Here is a 22,592-nt window from a genome sequence, read left to right as displayed (position 1 = left end):
CCATATTCTGAGGTAGTGTTGATTTAAAATATTTGGTCCTACTGTTATGTGTTCTTGAAGCTTGTGCCCAGGGCATGGATACCTGATTCAGAATACATGACCATAGTGTGTTTATAGTCCTTTTGGTTTCTATTGAGGGTTTTTAAAAAAACTGCACACAAGTTTCCCTTATGAGACAGTGAGGTCCTAAGAGCAGAAATTACATCTTACTCAAGTGCATGTTCTGGTCCAGCTCGAATGATAAAGAGTATTGCATGGGGTGGGCAGTCTGTCTTTTATCCATCTGGATGTTCGTTCTATGTCCTCTTTACTTAATAGCACATTCAGATCCCTTTTCCTCTCCCCATCAATTCAGCTTGCTTGAAATAATGGAAACTCATTCTGAGGTGTCAGAGACTGATGACGGCTTTGTGTGGAATCTCCCTAGGCACTTACTTTTCAGCTGGCATCAAAGGCCTCATCCAGAAGCATCCATATAGAAAAGGTCAGTGAACAGAATCCAATGTGTCTGAGGACAACGTGTGTATTAGAATGAATAACCAGGGAGGGTTCAGAACAGCTGTTCTGGGCCAGGGGTGATTTTCCCCCTTCCGTCCCACTCAGGGCAATGTCTGGAGACATTCTTGGTTGTTACAACTTTGGCAAGGGTCTCTATTAGCATCTTGTGGGTAGAGGCTAGGAATCCTACTAAATATCTTACAGTTCACAGGACTGCTCCCACAACAGAATTTTCCAGTCCCAAGTGTCAATAGTACTGAGGTTGAGAAAAAAAGTTTCTGACAGGGTTTTCTACGTATCCACAAACACAATGGCTTCAACCAACACACAATTTTTGTCTCCCAGTTCTGGAGGCCCAGAGTCCAAAATGGGTGTCACTGGGCTAAAATCAAGGTGTCAGCAGGGCAGAGTTCCTTATGGAGATTTTAAGGGAGGATCCACTTCCTTGCCTTTTCCAGCTTCTAGAAACCACTCGCATTTCTTGACTTGTTGCTCCCATCCTTCATCTTCAAAGCCAGCAATGGCAGACTAGGTTCTCAGGTGCCAGGGGTCTGGTTCTCCCTCCTCTGCCTCCCTCTTTCACTTAAGGACCCTGTGATTATGTTGGATCTATCTGGAGAAACCAGGATAATCTCAGGTCATCTAATTATCAGCCTTAGCTCCATCTGCAATTTTAATTCCCTGTCACCATGTAACCTAACATGTTTGTAGGTTTGGGGAGTGAGATGTGGACATCCTTGGGGGCCATTGTTCTGCCTACCACAGAGGACCTTTGTCCTACAACCCAACCCTAAATCAAATGCATTTACTGGCCTTACCAAGGCCAAGTTGCAAGTCATTTAGATAATTCCCAAATACCATAATATGATTTGAAGAGAATTAAGTGTGGACTGCTCAAGACCTGTAATTCTCTTCCAGTTACAGTTACTTCTTTTTAAAAAATTTTTTTAAATTTTTATTTATTTTTTATTTATTTTTGAGAAATAGAGAGTGCAAGCAGGGGAGGGGCAGAGAGAGAGAGAGAGAGAGAGACACAGAATCTGAAGCAGCCTCCAGGCTCTGAGCTGTCAACACAGAGCCTGACGCGGCTCTTGAACCCACGAACTGTAAGATGACTTGAGCCAAAGTTGGACGCTTAACTGACTGAGCCACCCCAGATGCCCTCAGTTACAGTTACTTCTTCACCAGGGCCTGCCATAGGACCTCCAATGACATTATTTCCTGAGCTGTGGGAGTCTGGGCTCAATCACACCTGCCTCCCTGTGTAGCTATCAGGTGAGGGGCTTGCACACAAGGATTAATAGCCAAATGGAAATCTGCATGCCCCTTCATTAAGTGCCAGATGTAACAACTCTCAGTACAGATATAGGAGTCTAAGAGAGAGTTAGACTTCCCAGTCTAACTGAAGTTTCTTCCCAGAAAATTCAAGACAGCAGCCTAAATTTCTTGCCCAGTTATAGTCAGAATGAAGGTGGAAGAGAAGGGTCCCAGGCTGGGCTCACACAGAGCTGGAGGCTCTACCCAGGAGTGCCTGCCACAAGGGGCAGGGTGGGCACGCATGCCTGAGTGCCCTGGGCTGTGACCAATCAATGACCATTTTCTGGTCTTTTGTACCAAGTTGGAAAACTAGGTAGGAAAAATGGTTAACATGAGTTTAAGTAGCCTATTGGAGACTTATACTTACTTGTAGGAGGCATGTTGGAATTTGGGGGCCTCCAGCACAAGGACTGGGGTTACCAGTAATGGTACAGAATGGCTGGTGGAGAAAGTACTGGCTTTGGAATCAGAAGGCTCTGTGCTCTGGTGCCGACTCACCTCTGCCTGGGACGACTGCCTTATACAGCCTTGCAGGGCCCGATGGCTGTTCTGCCCCTGCTGTCCTACAGCCTCACGTTCTAGCCCTCTTCACGTAGGGCAGGTGCATGCAATATAATGTTCCCTGTAGAAGATGCACCTGTGGATCAGTGGTATTAGTTTAGGAACTCAGTAGGAATGTAGCTGTAATCCAGGCCCTTTCCAGCTTTTGAGAGTAAGGCCCTAGTGCCTGGCATGTCACAGAGACCACAGTGCTGTTGTCTCTTGCTGGCTTGTCATGTGGGCCCAGAGAAATATTCTCCTTTGCAGCCAGCAATATGATTTATTTGAAAGAAAGTCTATAATGAGCATGTGCTTCAAATGAAAGAATCAGGATGGTACTGCCTGAGCTCGTTTATGCTAATGCTCTGCAGGGAAGTAGCTTGGAAATTGCTTTTATTAAGGGAATAGGACACACAGAGTGGGGAAATGGAGCCTGCGGGCAGCCAGAGGCCTCCCATCTCTTCGCCTTCAATTTGCAAGCATCTGGGATGCCATCCGCGGTTGGCAGGGGCCTTGGCACAATGTTGGTGTTGCTGGTGTTGGCCCCGTGGGCTGTCTGGGCTGGAGAAGTGCTTTCTTTGCACCCTCGTGGTCTGCCTGAACTTGCTCTCCCTGGTCCCTTTGCTCTGTCTGGGTGTGAGTCAGGAAATAAGAGCAGGCCCCTAGTGTCCCTGCAGTGACAGGGTAAGACAGCTTCAGTTAATAAGCTTGGCAGCTGGCAGAATAGCTGAGCCTCACTGGCCCTAACAAATGCAATACTGGGAAGAGGATTTCATAGGGCTCTGGGTGGACCTGACCTTGCCACCTTTACAGATAACCTTGTTGGCAACATATAGAGCATTCTTCTAAGTGGGTGAATGACCCAGGGGTGGAAAGAGGAACCTTAGGAGGTGCTGATGTTGCCATTTGCAGCATATCTTGGCCCCTGAAGTTTTGACAAAAGTCCTGAGCTCCCCATGCACACCTGTCAACCCTCCCTGCACTACACAAAAGTGTAGTCCTTTCCTATTATCTCTGTAACAAATTACCATAAACTCAGTAGCTTAAAACAACGCACATCTATTCTTCTACAGTTCTGGAAGTCAGAAGTCTAAAAGCAAGGTGTCTGCAGGGCTGTGTTCATTCTAGAGGCTTTAGGGGTGAATCTATTTCCTGTCTTTTCAGAGTCTAGAAGTGGGCTGTATTCTACTCCTAACTTCTTGCTCTATTCGCACCTCCTCCTCCTCCTTCTCCTCCTGATTCTGAGCCACCTGCCTCCCTCTTACAAGGTCACCGTGATTGCACTCAGCCCCCTGCATATTTTAGCATAATCTCTCCATCCCAAGACCCTTCACTTAATCATGTTGGCAGACTCCCTTTCACCATGTAAGGTGCAGGATTCCGGGACCAGGATAGCACAGGAGGACTGCCGCGGGTGGGGTAAGATGAGGAGACCACAAGCAAACCCTGCCCCATCCGGCCCAGCAATGCCTCCATCAGCGTGATGGCTCCAGTACCGTGTCTGAGGGCAACTCTGGCTCTGCTTGTGTATTTAGGTCTTTACTAACCACTCCCCATATTCTCTCTCCTGCACCCGAGGGTGCTCATCTTCCCCTGCTGCCAAGTGACTTTGCAGCCCCTTCTCTCCCTTCTTTTGCTTAAACACTGGAACGTTGGGCCGTGCCAGTTCCCTGGTTCTAACCTTGGGTTCTCTTATCCGTGTTCTGCTTCTCCTCCTTGTGGCTCTCCTCAATGGAACATTTCCTCCAGAACTCCCATCATGGCTCTACAGGTTTTAGGAAGCTGAACACATTAGTGTTATAACAGAAGGGCAGAAGTAGACCATCTCTTGAAGCCGAAGGTAGAATTTCAGGGCAGCAGGTGTGAACAGGGATGAGGTCACAATGCTTCCTTCTGTCCTGTGGGCAGAGCATTGGACACGATGAGCAGGTGCAGAAAGGAAGTTCAATGTTCCTCACATTGGGACAACCTGGGGAACCAGAGAGATTTGTCCCACAAAAGTGGGGATGCCTCAAGGAGAGACCTGCCCAGAAGGATTTGAAAATGAATGAGGAACCCTGGGGGTTGCTGACAAGGCTTCCACTTAGGAAGTGCTGTCTCTGGGACAGTGGAGGCAGTCACTGCTTAGGGCACCAGGAGACCACTTTCAGAAGGGCAGGCTGTGCACCTGAGACAACAGCTGAACCGACCAGAGGAGAAAGGTCAGGATCCTGGGAGCCCGAGCTCAGGTTGGAGCTGAAGGTGGTGGTAGCCAGGACAGACCACAGAAAAGGTGATACACAAACAGCCAACCGGCTTCATTAGACACAGGCTGGATGAGTGAGCAGTCCAGGTGTCTAGAAATTGCCTCCTTCTGCAGAGGGTCCCTGTCTCATATGACAATGAAAGTACTTTAGCCCTCCCTAGAGCTGGAGGGACAAGTGTTTATCCTGTGGGAGAAAGGACAGTTTCAGTGGCTTGATGTGCATGTGCAGTGAACGTGGTTTGGGAAAAGAGAGCAGTGAGGCCAAGGCTGGAGGAGCATGGATGGCCAGTATGGGATGCGTTTGCTTTGGAAGATGCTGGAAGACTGCTGGGAGTGATCCAGCAAAGAAGGTGGGGAAAGGAGTCAGCCTGGAACTAACCTTTAGGTAGCTCATCTGTCCTTTGGGAGGGGATCTCCCACTTAAATTCCGAGGTGCCCTGTGGGGGTTCCCTCCTGGTCCAGTCACTGTCCCTATCCTTTTCTTAGTTTCCTGCAGGGAAGTGGCAGTGGCCTCAGGAAACCGGGCAGAGAAGAGCCAGGGGCCATCTGAGTTCTCAAACCTCTCCAGGCTCCTCTCTCAAGTGATGTCGCAGCCTGCACCTGTTCCTCTCACCAGGGCAGGAGGAAGGCCCTGGCCACCCAGCGAGCAGACACTGTAAGCACCCACCTCAGTGGGCTGCAGTGTCCCTTGGCAATTCCTCATTTGCTCCTCTATCCTTTTTCAACACAACCCTCCCTCCCCCTTAAAAAAAATCCCTTGAGGAAAGATCTGCCTCAGCTTCCTGTGCAAATTTCTCTCTCTCTCTTTCTCTCTCTCTCTCTCTCTCTCTCTCTCTCCCCCCTTCTCCCTCCCTCTCCCTCTATCTTTCACCCTCCCTGCTTCCTTCCTTCCTTCCTTCCTTCCTTCCTTTCATCTATTCTGAAGCTCAACTATAGATAAGGTGTTGGCTCTGAGGAGTCTGTGTATTTTGTTAATTTTTTTGCTTGAATCTTAATCTTTTAATCATATTTTCCCTAGATCCTGATTCTTTTATTCCTATTTTTGTCATTACTTCATTGAATGTGTTCTTGTCATTGTGACCCAATTTTGTGTGTGTGTGTGTGTGTAGCACAGTGCTATGCACTAGGTCTAGAGACCTCAAGTAGCTTTACTCATTAGGAACTGGTTAACTGATCTTGGACAAGCTAAATAACATCCTTGGATCTTCTTTTCCTCATCTGAGAAATGAGATAATTGCACTGCATATTGGCTTCTTTTAGCTCTAACTTCTTCCTTAATCAGATGGAAACCCAGGGCTTGGGTGGACTTCATTTCTGCAGAGGTGTGCACATGGGCATCACGGGATAGCATCTCACTCCTACAATGATTAGTATAAATCAGGAAACCTACATTGGCTTTAAAGAGTTCTTCCCACTTGGTAATGGAATAAATCTATCAACTGTATTATTTTCTTGAGGCTGCTATAACAAATTCCCCAAAGCTTAGTAGCTTAAAACATCAGACATTTATTCTGTCATCATCCTGGAGACCAGAAGTCTAAAGTCAGTATCAGTAGGTGAACATCAAGGTGTCAGTAGGACTATCTGTGCTCTGGAGGATTTGGGGAGAATCTGTTCCTCGCCTCTTCCCGCTTCTGGTGGCAGCTGGCATTCCCTGACTTGTGCTACTTCAGTCTTTGCCTCCGTGGTCACATTGTCTTCTCCCCTTCTCTGTGACCTCACGCTGTGCTCTCTTCTCAGGGCATTTGTGATTGCATTTGGAGCCCACACCCTGATAATCCATAATAATCCTCCCCTGCCAAGATCCTTAACTTAATCACATCTATAAGGACCCTTTATCCTTATAATATTCGCAAGTTGCAAAGGTTAGAATCTGATATATTTGTAGGACCGTTTTTCAACCCATGACACCACCTTACACCAGCCCAGTTATTGGCCATCGGCAAGGAAGGGAGATAAGTGACTGTGGTGGCATTTCCAGCCTCTCATCATAGCTTCAGCCATTGTAAAATCAATCACGGAGGTGGGTGCCGATAACGATGGCCCTGACATTCTTGCAGAAAAAGGCACAGAACTTTTACAGGCAAAGAAGACAGAGCGTGTGTCTATGCATCTGCAGTCTGGGCTTCTTGTTGGGGGCACCATGAGACCCACAACGCCCCAACTTCTGACAGGTTATAGGAGACAGATGACCTGTTCTAAGAATTTCTTTGCTTTGTCCTCTTCTCTTCTAGGTCACTATTTAGAGAAAGAGTGGCATGGGAGGGAAAACTGCAGAAGGAACAGAAAACTCAGTGCCATGGACAACTCTTTTATTGTGAACATGGCACCTTCTGATCCAGAGCCTATCAACTTCCAGAGCTCCTCTCTCTCTCTCTCTCTCTCTCTCTGTCTCTCTCTCTCTCTCTCTGCACATGGCTGACTGGTCAGATTTTTACTAGGCATTTTTGAATTGAAATATATTAATTAAAAGTCTCAACCTCAAAATTTATTGCCTGTTTTGTTTCCCTGTACGACATTGGGCAAATGCCTACCCCTTTCTAGATCTCAGTTTGCTCATCTGTAACTTAAAGAGGATGAACGATGAGGGCAGAGGCAGGAAGGGATGTCTCGGGTGAAAAAGACTATATGATGTAATGGAGAAACCCGTGCTTGAGAACCAGCAGACTTAAGTTAGAAACCTGACTCTGACACTCTGTTAGTCATGTGCTCTTGAGAAAGTTGCTTTTCCTCTACCAAGTCCGGGCTTCTCATTGGTAAAATGGAGATAACAATTGGTGTGGGGATTGTTATGGGTTGAATTACATCCCTCAAAAAGATACATTGAAGTCTTGATCCCTAGTACCTGTGAATGTGACCTTATTTGGGAATGGGGTTGGTGCAGATGTAATTAAGAAGAGGTCACACTGGAGTAGGGTAGTCTCTAATCCAATATGACTGGTGTCCTTATAACAAGGGGAGAAGACACATGGGGAGAAGATGGTTATGTGACAGTGGAGGCAGAGATTGGAGTGATGTGTCCCCAAGGCAAGGAATGCCTGGGGCTACCAGAAGCTGGAAGAAGAAAGGAAGGATTCTTTCTTGGAGGCTTCAGAGTGAGCACAGCTTTGCCAAGCTTGATTTCAGACCTCCAGCCTCCAGAACTGTGAGAAAATAAACTTTTGTTGTTTTAAGCCACCCATTTTGGGGATGTTTCAGCATCCCTAGGAAACTAAGTAGTCATGTCTGTTTAGGCTCCTCTTGGCTGTAATAGTTTCTCAGGCTTTCCTTGTTTTCAATGACCTTGACAGTTTTGAGGAGTGTTGGTGAAATATTTTGCAGGATACCTTTCTATTAAGATTTGTCTGATGGTTTTCTCATGATTACACTGGGGTTTTGTAATTTTGGGATGAAGACACAGAGGTAAAGTGGAGTCTCATTTCATCATACCAAGGGTGAATGCTATCGATATGATTTATGACTGTTGATGCTGACCTTGACCACTTGGCTGAGGTAGTTTGTCAGATTCCTCTACTCATCCATTCCCGTTTTCCTACTGTGCTCTTTGGAAGGAAGTCACCATCTGCAGCCCACACTTAAGAGACGGGCGTTCTACTGCACACCCTTGAGGGTGAAATATCTACAGACATTATTTAGAATTCTTCTGCATGGGAGATTTATCTCTTCTTTCCTATTTATTATTCAATCATTTTTCTTTGAGTATGGACTCATTGATATTTATTTTATACTGTAGATTATGATTCAACACTACTTTATTTTTGTTGCTCGAATTACTCCAGCTTGGCCATAGGGTGGCTCTTTCAGTTGGCTCCCATTTTGATAGCCCCATCACTGGGATTTTTTTCCTGCCCAAGGACTTCCTTATTTCTGGCACTATGAGATGCTCCAGGTTCGTCTTGTATATTTCCTGTCCTGGTTCTGGAATCAGCCATTTCTCTAGGGAGACTTGGCTTTTCTTTCTTTCTTTCTCTCTCTCTTTCTTTCTTTCTTTCTTTCTTTCTTTCTTATTAGAAGATGGTATTATAAATCACTATGTGCTCATTGCCACTAGGGTGTCATTTCTTCTAGTCCCCCTCAGCTGACAGAGTGAGGAAGTATATATGGTCATACTAACTGTATTTTTCTAAGTTGCCCTTCACTTTACATTTGGTGCTTCTTGGATCCCTCCTCATTATACGCCTAATAGGTATCTAGCACCCCTGATTGTTGGGCCCATAAGTAGGAAAGGTCTATTCGAACTCACCTAATGAATGAGTCTAGGTAGATACTTTTTATCTTAATGACCCAGTTTGTTAAGCCTGTATTCTCATATCCTCTCCAGTCCATCTCAGAAGCTCCTACCTTTGGACTTTGATTCTTATAGCTCCTTTTTCCTGTCATGCCTGGCTGGCCTTTCACTTCTGTTTCTCCAAATTGTCCCTGTTCTTCTAGGGTCCAACCCAGGTTGTTGCATGGGTGTGTTCCTAGTATCATAATTCATAAAACTGCACACCTAGGATTTGCACACATTTTTAATTTATGAGGAATTATAATAAAATATTTAAAAAGATAACTTTGATCCAGGTAGAAGACATCAATAACTTTGCTTCCATGAGGTTGCAAATAATCTTCATGATACTAAAAATAAAGCTTATTATTATGCATCAGTTAAAATATGTTCATCTTTAAGAAACAGAAGCCCTATCTCAAGCTGGTTTAAATGGGGACTTTATTATCTCAGGGCACAGGAAGCGGTGAGGTAGGCAGCTTCAGGGACAGCTGACTTTGTGGCTCAGTGATGGCACTGAGGACCCAGGTCATACTCTCTGCTCTGTCCCCTGGGTACTGGTTGTATCCAGACATCAGTCTCTTCCTGTGGCTCCCCCTGAAGAGCAAGGGAACTTTCCAGCAACCCCCCCCCCTTTCAAAAAAAATCATCCCTTCAGACCCCTTCAGTCAGAATTGAAGAAGAGGGGGTTCCAGGGTTTTTCAGTTGGTTAAGCATCCGATTTCAGCTCAGGTCATGGTTTGCAGTTTGTGAGTTCAAGCCCCGTGTCAGGCTCTGCACCTTCTTTGGATCCTTTGTCTCCCTCACTCTGCCCCTCCCCCCCTTTCAAAAATAAGTAAATATTTTTTAAAAATTTGAAGAAGAGAAGTCCAGAGTCTTTGAGTCTTGTATTGGAAACAAACACTGTCACTCCTTCCTGAGGAAGGAGAGTTCCTTCAGGCAGGAGAATGGGTGAGGGTCTTGTCCCAGGGATTTTCTTAAGACTTTTAACAATTTATTTTTTGACTCTTCTCTGCCATGTCTTCCAATATTGCTGAAATCTGGTTGGAGTGGTCATAGGACAGCTAACTTGCAGGATGAGAAGGTGGGCAATGAAGGGTCAAGCAGTGGGCTTTATAAAGGAGGGCTGCACTGCCCTGGTCCCCTGTGGGGATTATTACCAGCCAGGAAATAGCTTCAGCACCCAACCCAGGCTGCATCCCGGCCTCAGGCTCCTGGTTCAGATGTCACAGTGCCAGAAAAGTGTTCTCTCAAGGCATTTAGCACCGTTCTAATTTTACATTTTCTTTGGCTGATTAACAGCTTTCCCCTTACTCTGTAAGTAGCCCAAGAGTAGGGAACATATCTATTTTCCTCAGCTTTGTATCTCCAGCATCCAGAACAGTGTGTGGAACATATGGGAGTTAAACACTATTAGTTGAATCAATTAATGTGGTAGGTGGAACATGGGGTTTTATTTTATTTTATCTTTATTTATTTATTTTTAAATGTTTATTTATTTTGAGAGAGAGAGAGAGAGAGAGAACACACACATGCAGGAGACGGGGAGGAGCAGAGAGGGAAGGAGAGAGAGAGAGTGAGAATCCCAAGCCAGCTCCATGCTAAGCTCAGTGCAGAGCCTATCACGGGGCTCGATCCCATAGTCCTGGGACCAAGACCTGAGCTGAAATCAAGAGTCAGACGCTCAACTGATTGAGCCACCCAGATGCCCCAGGACATGGATTTTTAGATCAAACCAATGTTGTTTCTTTTCTTTTTCCATATAAGGAATATTTTTTTTAATTAAAAAAAATTTTTAAATACAATTTATTGTCAAATTGGCTTACATACAACACCCAGTGCTCATCTGAATAAGTGCCCTCCTCAATGCCCATCACCCATTTTCCCCTCTCTCCCACTCCCCATCAACCCTCCGTTCTCTATATTTAAGAGTCTCTTATGGTTTACCTCCCTCCTTCTCTGTTTGTAACTATTTTCCCCCTTCCCTTCCCCCATGGTCTTCTGTTAAGTTTCTCAAGATCCACACAGGAGTGAAAACAGATGATATCTGCCCTTCTCTGACTGACTTACTTCACTCAGTATAATACCCTCCAGTTCCATCCATGTTGCTGCAAATGGCATGATTTCATTCTTTCTCATTTTCAAGTAGTATTCCATTGTATATATAAGCCACATCTTCTTTATCCACTCATCAGTGATGGACATTTAGGCTCTTTCCGTAATTTGGCTATTGTTGAAAGCGCTGCTATAAACGTTGGAGTACACGTGCCCCTATGCCTCAGCACTCCTGTATCCCTTGGGTAAATTCCTAGTAGTGCCATTGCTGGGCCATAGGGTATTTCTGTTTTTAATTTTTTGAGGAACCTCCACACTGTTTTCCAGAGGGGCTGCACCAGTTTGCATTCCCACCAACAGTGCAAGAGGGTTCCCGTTTCTCCACATCCTCGCCAGCATCTATAGTTTCCTGATTTGTTCATTTTAGCCACTCTGACCAGTGTGAGGTGGTATCTCAGTGTGGCTTTGATTTGTATCTCCTTGATGATGAGTGACATTGAGCATCGTTTCATGTGTCTGTTGGCCATCTGGATGTCTAAACCAATGTTGTTTCAATGCCCAACCTAGGGACATTTCAGCTCCCAGCTTTGACAGCTAAACTTCTCTGAGCCTCTGAATCCCCCACCTGTAAAATTAGGATAATGCCACCTTGCCTTTAGAAGAGCTTAATACATGTTAGCTTGCCCCTTATTTTTCACTCCGCATTTCCCAACACCTCCTGTGGACTGTTTCTTTATGAATCAAATGGGGACCAACAGCTTATTTCATAGAATGGTTATGGAGATTAAATGAAGTAAAATGTATAAGAGAAGGTGCTTTGTAAAAGTTGGAATTAAAATTATGATAATCATCATGTAAAAAGGAGGGTAGAAGAGCATTGAAGTCAGTGTCCACCTCACCAGATTGTCTGGAATATATAAGACTTCCTATGCTGCTATTGATTTTGCTCTGTGTCATTTGAAGACCTGAGTGGCATCTTTGAGGGTTGATTTGCTATATTTTAAAATTGTTATGTATTGCCTATATTTTTGAAATGTTCTGTGTTCTTGATGCTCTGTCATTTAGGGCCTTATTCTGGAAAGACTGTCCCTCCCTGGGCTGGCAAATTCCTCCAGATAGCAAGCGACTCCCCTGAGAGTGCATTTCTGATACACAAACCAACCAATCTGGAGCCCACATCCCCAACCATCACTTTCATCAACCTCTCCCACACCAAACCAGTATTCCCCTTACCCCAGAGCACCACAGGGTCAGGTTCATGGGACAACTAGCAACCACCCCTATAGCCCAGAGCCCACCAAGATTATTCAAACTATCAAATCCCAAGCTATTCAGTGCACCTACCCTGTCTCGCCCCTTCTTTCCCAGGAATACCCCAATAAATGCTCTGAGCCACGCTCTCCCTTCTCACCTCTTTTGCCTCCTGACTGACAGCATTGTTTCCATGTGTCCTGCATGGTATGGTGTGTTTCCTGTTTCTTGGGATCTGTGAGCATAAACTTCTTCCTTCATGATTGTCGTATCTGTGTTTGCATGTCTTACCAAACCTGATTAAAACAAATCCTGAGTACATTTTAACACAGAAACAGCCCCCAGGACCAAATGCTCTGTGTGGGGGTGGGTGCCCAAGTTAGAGAAAGGATATCTAAAGAGCCCCCTTCCCATCTTCTGAGAGGACACCCAGTGGCAGAGGCTGCCTGAGCTGTGGGCTCAGATGCTAGGAACCCAGGCTAGAGGACCCTCACAAGGCTCGGGCTTGGCCAGGGAAAGGTTCATGAACTTCATGCTTATACGGTGAAGAGTGCCTGTACCCCTCAGAAATCAGTGGGAGAGATATTATTTAATGCCCTGGAGACTTAACTGGAATCAAATCTGCAGGAATTTCCAGTAAAGGAGTCAGGCAGGAAAAGATTTTGTTGAGTATCTACATTGTGCTCTGTGCCAGAGACATGGCAGCCTTTCAAAGAAGGTGCTAGTTAGCCTCATTGTAGAAATGGGGAAACTGAGGCACAGACTGTTGCCCAGCTTGTGAGACCAGAAGTGGAGCAGAGGTGTGTTGCTCCATGGTCTCCCTGACCCCACCTGCCTGTTGTCTCTAGACTGTGCTGTCACACATGTAGGGACAAGGGAACCCAAGGTCATCCCCATCTTCTGGGTAGATATGCCATTAACACATCCATAATTATTGTCATGCAGATTGAGATGCCAGTAGTCCACCATATTTGTCAATGAAGGATTATTCTGACTTAGGATATACACTTGGATTGCTCCATTTTTCATTCCACAAAACGAGATCTTGGTTAATGCTGAAAGTGATAGTATGGATGGGATTATCCTCTGTATCTTCAAGAAAATGAAAATCAAAAGGTTCATCCTTCTTTTCTGTGCTATTGATATTTTGTCATATGGGGGGAACTCACAGTGATACAGAAAACCAGAATCATAGCCACCCAAAGAAACCCAGAACTTCCCTGGCTCAGAGAAGCATGATGAAGGAAGGGCCTCTAGGACGACCAAGCCTCTCAGTGAGCTCTTTGTGCTGCATGAGCCTGTCCTGGATGGTTGTGCAGAAGCAAGACCATGGCAACCCCTCCCCTTCCACTGGGCTTTGTTGGGCCCTTCTGCTCCCAGGCTCTCCCAGGGAACCCCTGGTGCCCACCACCTGCAATTTCATGCCCACCCCTGACTTGAGCCCATCTTGAAGGCATGGAAGGGGTGTTTCCTGAGGGCCCTCTGTTGTGCCAGATACCATACTAGACTTCTTTTAAGTTATCACTAGGACTTGGAGGTGGGTTTTGCTATTCCCCTTTTACAGGCGAGGAAATGGAGATGAAAAACATTTATTTTGGGTACCCAATGTTAAACACAGCCAGTAAGTAGTGAAACTGGACACAAATCAGATCCTCCCCACTTCCTGTTCCAGTATGAACAATAGCAGACCCAGACCTGGCATGGCTGGGCTCTGGATTCAGTATGTCGGGGGGAGCCTAGGAGCCTCCCCACAGCCACAGTCACCCCTCTTCACTGCCATGTTGATTTTAGTCTCAGTTTTCGTGCTTAGGCCTGCCATTTCCTGCTGACTGGAGTCCTGTCCTGAATATATGCCCAGGTACCTGATCTCCTCCTTAACTCCTGTTAACATAAAAAATAAACAAGCAAACAAACAAACAAAAAAAATGAGAAAAGAAAGAAAAAAAAAAGGAAAAGAAAAGGTGAGGGGTGCCTGGGTGGCTCAGTCGGTTAAGGGTCTGACTCTTGATTTCAGCTCAGGTCATGAAATTGAGCTCCACATTGGGCTCTGAGTGTAGAGCCTACTAGGGATTTTCTCTCTCTCTCCCTCTTTCTCTTCCCCTCCCTGCTCGTGCTCTCTCTCTCTCTCTCCCCACCCCCCTCAATAAATAAACAAAACAAAGAAAAAAAAAAGCAAACATTCTAAACCAAAAAAAGAAGTTTATTTATTTATTTACCGCAGTGAAATGAGTGTTCCTTTACAAAAGCCAGCCAGGAAGTTCACCAGTCAGAACAAAAAAAGTACATTGAAGCAGACATTGGTGAACTCTCTCCGGAAGAAAGGAAGGAACAGCACACCTCTCTGGGAGGCATTACGTTTCTGGGAAACCCACATCAAACATGTCATAATCTGCTCCCCGGCCTTCACAAAAACACACATTCTTTACAAAACAAATACGTATTTATTGTAGAAAATCTAGAAAATTGAGAAAGGAATAAAAAGGAAAATCCTATGATCCTCTCACCCTGCCACCTAGTATCTGTGTATCTAAGACGTGTGTGTATTTACAAAACTGGAGTTACGCTATTATATACTACAAAGTATAGATGTATCTATATTTACACTGTTTATGATATTGGTATTTAAATGCCTTTTGTTAACATCCTTTTTAACGGTTGGATAGTAGTATTGTGTAGCGGAAATCGGTACTTTACTACAGGTTTGGTGCTGCTTCATCATCGCCTCGGGAGCTTACATGTGTTTGTGGATTCCTGGGCTCTTTCCCGTACATTACTGCGTCAGAATTTCTAGGTTTAGAACCCTGCATTTTTATAAGCCTCCCTGGTGATTCTGACACAGCCCGGACTGCTGTGACCCATTTTCAGAGCCACCAGTGACCGTGAGCTGTCGTAAGCAGTCAGAAGTGGCACCGGGCACAGGGCCACCTGCGGCACGTGATGAGAGCAGAGGAGCCCAGGAAGGCGGCTGACCAGTTCCTCCCCGGCTCTCTCCTTGAGGGAGGCGCAGAGTCGGCCTCCTGGAGTTGACATAGAAAGGAGAAAGATGGGAAGGAAGAAAGATGGCTTGAAATGGATAAGGCCTGGGTCTTCTATGTGTGAACTCATTTTGGGAACTCCTCATACCACGTATAGGTCACCCCTGACCGCTGTTTTTCACCTTCTAACTAATACCACTGTGGGGGTCTTTTTAAAATGTTTTCTCCTGTGAGCCTCTCTGATGGTTTCTTTCATCCTCTTTCTTCAACTCCTTCCCCGGGGCTGGACCCATGCTGCTCCGTCTGGGTGTCTGCTGGGAGGACAGCTGGCGTCCTGACCAGCGCCAGCCGAGTGGCTCCCTCAGAGCCTCACACAGTCAGCTCTCACCTCGCCACTGGGGGCCCGAGCAAACCTCTCAGCCTGGCTGAGAAAAATGTGGTCCCGGACCCACGTGCAGAATCTCAGGCCAAATCCAAACCTGTATTTTCAAAGGGTCCCAGGTGATTGCTATACACATTCAAGTGTGAGAAGCCCTGTTTGAAGGGGTAATAACATCATTCAGGAAGCATTGCTGCCCTTCACTCAAGGGTCTAATTCAAGGAGTGAGACCACAGGCTACAAGTGCAAGCAAGCCACTGAGAGCTGGCCCTGCAGCTCTAATACCGGTCTGTTCTCCATCCTGGACTGGCCCGGAGATCCCAACTTTAAGGGAAGCACACAAGCCGTTCTCCAAAGGGCATCAAGCCCCAGCGCTGCCTGGAGGCCTTGGGCTGTGGCACTCACGCTCTGGGCAACACCTGGCTGCTTTGTTAGGGGAGAGTAAGGACCAGTGGGGATAGTGAGTGGCACTGCAAATTCTGAGTGACTCGGCAAAGCTCCTATCTGCATTGGGAATGACAGCCCAGTTCTGTTCAGGAAAGAAGCACAATGGCTCTTTATCACTGGGTGTTACCAGATTTCAATGGCCGGAACCAGCCAGATAGGCCAGGGGATGATTAAGAGGCAAAATGCAAGGCATTGTGAGGGAGCCACGCTGCACCCCGTCCTGAAAGTCCTATCATAAGAGCCATTGTTCACACAGCCCCTGCCCGGGCCCCACCTCCTTCCTCAGAAATACTGTGGGACAGGAACACGGGTCTATTCATCTCTTCCCAGGAAAAGGCGTATGGAGCCGTAGTAAACTCCAGGGTCCTGGAGGGCTGGTGGGGGAGAGGGATGAAAGAGGGTGCACAGGCAGGACAGAAGGTGATGGTGAGGGTTGGTTAGCTCATAGGACACAGCAGATCGGAGAAGACACGTTGGGGGCATGATCAATTAGTGTTGCACTTTTTGGCTTTGAGGAGCCAGAAGCAGGTGGAGCGCGGGGAGGGCAGGGGAATGCTATTGCTGGCCCACACTCCTGAGACAGGATGTTGGGAAGCCCAGGCTCAAAATCCATACCCCACTGATGGCTAGGTGGTTTTGCCATTTTGTGTACATTTTCTGAGTCTTACTTTCCTTGTCTGTAAAATGCGGATACTGACATTTGCCTCACTGGAGGATGCGACAATGAAATTAAATGAAACGAAGCCTAAGAAAGCATCCCCCACAGCACTTGGAACAAATCAGGAGCTCAGGTTCAGAAAGATGTTGCTTTCTGTTGCCTGCCAACGAATGCACCACACCCTGCCAGTTCCACTCCCTAAGAAAGGTTCACAGCGTGTCCCCAAAGGCAGCCTGTGAGGAGGGGGCAGGGTACAGCTGATGTCCATTAGGCTACTGCAATTATCCAAGAACTAGTTAATTAAGGTCTGAGTCGAGGCAGGGTGTGCTGGAATGGAGAAAAGGCAGTGATTTTAAACAGGATCTGATGTCACCAAATTTACATTTTAGAAGAATGACTTTCAAGCACTGTGAATGACTGGGCCTGTATTTTCTCGCCTTGAATTATTTAATTGTTTTACTTGAATTGTTGTATTGTCCAGTCCATTTGCCTGATTTTTGCCTTCACCTGGTAACGAAGGCCACTTTCTCCCCTGCAGTTGCCAGAGGGCGTCACCCAGCCACAGATCTGTCTGCTCCTGCCTTGTGTTCAGCCCCGTCTTGCGGGGTGGCGAGACAGACAGTCTTCTTCCATGCTCATCATGGGGACTCGTTGTCACGGAACCCTGCCATAAATGCCAGCTAGAGTGAATTGTTCGAATTGTTCATGCACTGTCTTCCCAGTTCCTCAGAGGAGGTTTGTCTCAACCCCACCCAGAGCCACTGCTGCCTTTGAGCAGCCGTGGTATTGCACACAGGTCCCTCCTTGTTCTGGCCCCCCGCATGTAGGCCTTGGTGATTTTAGTGCCGGGGGCACCTCTGTGCCATATGTTGAGAGAGGGGGACAAGCAGCCCTGATGAGTTTAAACTGGAGTCCATGGAGGCTGGCTCAGGGGACAGACACGAGTGACTACAATACTCCACGATGCCTCTCTCCTCTGAGAACAAGACATGCCTTACTGGGCCACGTTTGCACACCCAGCTTGCACATGCAGCTCTGCATTAGTGCAAATGCTTTCTCTCTCTTACTCCAAGAGCAGGCTCCCCCTCTGCCAACCCCTCTGCTGCACAAGTGAGCTGCTGCTGTGCCCAGTGGCCGGCCCTGCGAGGGTATCTGCTGGGTGCCAAGTATGGCTGGCTGTATGTTCAGACCTCATTTCCTTTCCTTGACTTTTGGTGTTACTCCCTCAACTCTCAGTGGTCAGGGAGACTGAAATTTCCAGTCTGGTTTCTCCCCATCAGGGTCAGAGCTACTTAGGTCAGGCTGAGGGAGGAGAGAGACAGAGATGGATAGGCCAGGGAGTACGTGTGGGGTGCTGTCCTGGGTGCTGCAGGGGTAGCTGCTCTCTAGTAGAGGATGCTAAGGGGTTCCAGACTCCCTCTCACTTTCACTCCTGGCTTACCCCCTGGGCTTCTGAAATCTTTCTCTTGCTGACTCCTCGCTCTTTAATAAAGGAAACTAACCAGGGGTTTATTTAATAACATTCTAGTATGTACACCAGATTATTTGGCTGTTTGACTAGTTGAATTGTCAGTCTTAGCTTCATTGCATTCAATTTCCTCACTAACTTCTTTGTTTTGGTGAGGATTAAGATAATTCAATATGTTATAGCTTCCTAAGTTATACATTTTAAAGATTGGAAATTTTTTAGTAAAACTGGCTGAACTTTCTGCATTTGGGGTAGACATGCCTCATTAGTTTATTCCACAGATCTCAGAGTGTCTCCTTTTCATAAATGAACTCTCTTATTGGATGTAAGACTGTTTTGGATTTATCCTGGAACCCAGGCTGGGAACACTATGCTGTAAGGAGAACATTGAGCAGGGGGAGCCATTTGTTTTAGAATTTATTTTTTTATTTTTTTAATTTTTTTAATGTTTTATTTATATTTGAGAGAGAGAGACAGAGGGAAAGGGGGGAAGGGGCAGAGAGAGAGATGGAGACAGAATCTGATGCAGGCCCCAGGCTCTGAGATGTCAGCACAGAGCCCGACGTGGGGTTAGAACCCACTGGCCACGAGGTCATGACTTGAGCCAAAGTCGGATCAGACACTTAACCAACTGAGCCACCCAGGTGCCCCTAGAATTTCTTAAAAGATATTGCTTCTGAAAGAAGTTCTATTAATGTTCCCAGTGACCCTTTTCTTATTTCCAGATCAAAATCAATCATCATTATTGCTCTTTAGGTAATATATGGGAAATCTCCAGGAAGAAAGATGCCACTCGTCTATAGCTATAACAGGTGTGGTCACAGGGACTTGGATGTGTTTCTCCAGTAGGACCTGAAATAGTACTGGCAAGTGAGTATTGTCCACAGACCTACATTCTTTGAAAAAATTTTTTTAACGTTTTTTTATTTATTTTTGAGACAGAGAGAGACAGAGCATGAATGGGGGAGGGTCAGAGAGAGGGAGACACAGAATCTGAAACAGGCTCCAGGCTCTGAGCAGTCAGCACAGAGCCCGACGTGGGGCTCAAACTCACGGACCGCGAGATCATGACCTGAGCCGAAGTCGGCCGCTTAACCGACTGAGCCACCCAGGCACCCCATAGACCTACATTCTTTGGATGAACGTGCCGATCTGGCCTAGTAGCCCCAAATACCCCAAGCGATTCCTGAAGATGAGGACAGAAGATGCACTGTGAGTTGTCAAGTGCCAGGATCTCCTGTCTCATGTAGGGATCCACATCCGCCAACTTCCCACTTGCCACTCTGTTATTCCCTCCGGGGCATGGGTTGGAGCTAAACTCTTTCACCCTTCCCTCCTCCCATTCACCCTGCTTTGGAAACTGGCCACTAAGCCTCTTGGCCCTTGCAGCTCTGTCAGGACAACTGCCCTCTTTCTTGGGGACACTTGTTGGTCTTGGTAATGGATCCAGGTTCTGGGTTCCACGTTACCGAAGCTCACGTCTGTGGGCTTTTGTACACAAAGCCTCTTTACCTTAGCTTGGAAGGGTTTCATCCAGGCCTCAACATCCCACAGCAGGAAAGGATCAGTATCTGTCTTGGGTTGAAAGATGACAGTGAGGACATGATTTAGTTCTCTCTTTATTAGAAGTAAGGGAAAGTCAACTAATTTTTTACCAGCCCGATGATGTCCTTGAAGAAACCTTCCTTATTTCTTCATGTGACCTGGAGAAGTCTTCAGTGTGGCATGGATTTTCTGTGGGTGACTTTTATTTTACCCTAACCCCCAAACCTTGTAGAAAGCTAAAGAATACCATAAAAATTCACCTGTCTTCTTCTCCTTTCTTCACAAAGTACCAATCTTGCCAAACTCTCTATTATTTATTCACAGCCTCTTCCCAAAGTTTATAGCTCAAGGCATCTGACAGGTAGGTAGGAAGAGGAAGAAGCTCATATGAGCATAGTTTTCCAGGGAATCACTCATCACAGTTTGATAACACAATTATGGAAATGAATTCTTCTAGTCAGATAAGACACAGTGATGCGCTCAAGTCAGGTCAAGGAAAAGGGAAGTTATTATAAGGATAGACATGGAAGGAATTGAACAACTGTCAGGGTCCAAGATATCTCTGTGGATGGGTTCCTCCAAACTGTGTTCTCTCTCTCCCTTTCTCTCTCTTTCCATTTCCTCCCCTCTCTCTCCCCTCTCCTGTCTCTGTTTGCATTTCTCTGCACAACTATATCATCGTCCTTTCTCTATCAGTCCATTTCCTCTGCTTACTGCTGGGTCCTATTGTTTTATGGGTTTGAGATGGTCCATTGTGACCTCCCTTGTTTGAATCTTATACCGTGAACTTTGGGTTTCAATTCCCACTAAATGGCTCAGTCTCTTGGCCATAGTTGGTGGGTCAGTGTGTAGATGAGCCCCCATGGATTGGAGGTCTTCCTCGTCTAATCTGCTTTGGCTAGGAGGTGTTAGGTCACATGGCACTAAGCCAAATCTTGGCCTAAGCATTAAGTGCTGTGCAGGACAGTGTCCCTCAGAAGGGACTGTGGGCATGGCAAGTACACTAAAGTGGGCCAATCCCAGCATATATTCTTGCTATGGTGAGGATCTGGGCTTTTCTGTTTCCATTTCAAGTAAAGGCATAAGAAAGGTGGTTCCCAGGAAGGTGGACTCTGGGGGTGGCTGAGAGCACAAATTTCCCTCAGAAACAGCCTGGTGATTTGTAAGTAAATGCTACCATTCTTTTTAAAAATGTGCCAAGAATCTCCTGTTATGTCTGCTGAACATGACCCTTTGTGGATTCTGGAATCTAGAGCAGGTAGGGAGGCGGGTGGTCAAGAAGCATTGTTTTCCCTTTAATTTTACTCCAGCTTTGCCCAGAGGACAATTTGGCTGGGCTTCCATGGGCCAATCACTGGAGAGAACCAAAGGCAATGGCCCTCTTTTTCACACCTGTTAAGGAGGCTGGGGTGGGAGTGTGTGTCTTAGGAAAGAGACAATAGAATCTGGATGGGGAGCAAAGGAAAGATGTCAGTGATGAAAACAAGAGGTGTACAAAAAGAAAACACATTTTTGATGGGCAGATATTTCCTTCCACAAGAAGGTATAATGATCTTAGCTTCTGGAAAGAGGCCCCTTCCTGCCAGGTGGTCTTAATCTGATTGGTTTGAACCTGAGAAAACTGTACTGAGCACACTCAGCTCAGCCCCACTCTCCTTCTCTCGGGCTTGGGCTGTCCACAGGGTGCAGAAAGTTTTTTCTGCTTCTCTGTCTCACTGAAGCAAGCTAACTCCATGCTGTAGGAAAACCCATCCTGGGTCAGCACTTCCCAGAACTGAATGGGTAGATCAGAGAGGGGGTAACCTAAGTGCTGCAGGAAACAACTTTTGGAAATTTAGTAGCCGCTCCCTTTTCTAAGCCCTGCAGAGTCCCCTGCAGATGGGGGTGGGAAGGGAAACATGAGAAGGAAAATTCACAGCAAGTGTTTGTGGATCATGCCAGGAGGGTGTGTGTGACTTTTACACTGGGCAAAACTCACGAGCAGAGTTACCTCTAAGAGAGGCTGAGAAATATATAGTGCCACGTGCCTCAGAGAAGGGCTGCAGATAGCGATGAGCAGGAGCTGTATGAAGTCTCATTCTAGAATTCATTATTAGCAGGTTCTCTTGCCTGTAGGTACAAGCCATATTTATTTGTAATAAGGGTGTTTTATTCTACCGTCTGTCATCCTTTGTTTTGCTTTATAATCTGCTCAAAGCTCTCATGGGGAAGAGAGAGGCTATTTTTGGGCCTCTCAACTCCAACATTTGGTGCATGGCCTTGGAACACTGAGAAATAGAACGTAGGAGTTGAATAACAAATTGGGAGGAGATTTAGATTTTAATTTTCTTTGAACCTTAAATCACACAGGGAAGAGAATATGATTTTGGACTTTAAATCCTTCGGACTTTAATATCTTTGGACTTTAACTTAATCATTGAACTTTAATTCCTTCCTAGAAAATTCATGATGAGAAGGGGTTGATATTCAAATTTGGAGCATGTTGTAACTGGTATTTTATTGCTGGAGTATCTTAACATCATTTGATTTTATTGCAGAACATATAATGGTCTGTATTTAGAGTGACCATGTAATTTATCACCCAAACTAGGATAGTTTTGAGAGAGAAAGGAGGCTCTATTGAGAGTTCAGTTGCAACAACGGGCATGAACCTGGACTGTTTTGGGTGAACTTGGATGTATGGAGAACATGTGGAAAGACATAACTAGAAAAGAGAAATGGAATGCGGAATGAATTTCCAGCAGTGTAGTAAATTTAATTAATGAAGATTTTCTGACCCACATAAGAGCCCTCTGGGGATCAGTTCTAACTTGTTCACCAGTGGTCCCAGCAGGATCTACAAAGGAGCTGTACCAGTTGGGGCCATGCAGTCAGGCAAGAGGAGCCACCACAGGCATTTCAGATAGAGGGGACTCAATGCAGGGAATTGGGTGCTCAGGTGTGGGAG

General features: G+C 46.1%; 1 protein-coding gene across 1 annotated transcript; it reads left to right on the top strand.

Annotated features, from left to right (window-relative positions):
• Positions 1–4,227: 4,227 nt before the first annotated feature.
• On the top strand, positions 4,228–7,072 carry LOC125930049 (uncharacterized). Its single transcript, XM_049641686.1, has 3 exons — positions 4,228–4,627; positions 5,087–5,255; positions 6,835–7,072. Exons 1-3 carry the CDS (start codon positions 4,228–4,230, stop codon positions 6,935–6,937), a joined length of 672 nt encoding a protein of 223 aa, XP_049497643.1. The 3' UTR covers positions 6,938–7,072.
• Positions 7,073–22,592: the final 15,520 nt, after the last annotated feature.

The sequence above is a fragment of the Panthera uncia genome, chromosome A2, assembly GCF_023721935.1.
Source record: "Panthera uncia isolate 11264 chromosome A2, Puncia_PCG_1.0, whole genome shotgun sequence".
NCBI lineage: Eukaryota > Metazoa > Chordata > Mammalia > Carnivora > Felidae > Panthera > Panthera uncia.
The sequence above is the reverse complement of the archived record's forward strand: the minus strand, read 5'-3'. Positions and strand labels throughout refer to the sequence as shown.

Excerpts from the sequence above, each read along its gene's own strand:
- LOC125930049 (XM_049641686.1), top strand. The coding sequence starts at position 4,228 with ATGAGGTCACAATGCTTCCTTCTGTCCTGTGGGCAGAGCATTGGACAC. Across the intron at positions 4,628-5,086 it reads CAGGACAGACCACAGAAAAG|TTTCCTGCAGGGAAGTGGCA; the intron begins GTGATACACAAA and ends TCCTTTTCTTAG. Across the intron at positions 5,256-6,834 it reads CCACCCAGCGAGCAGACACT|GTCACTATTTAGAGAAAGAG; the intron begins GTAAGCACCCAC and ends CTTCTCTTCTAG.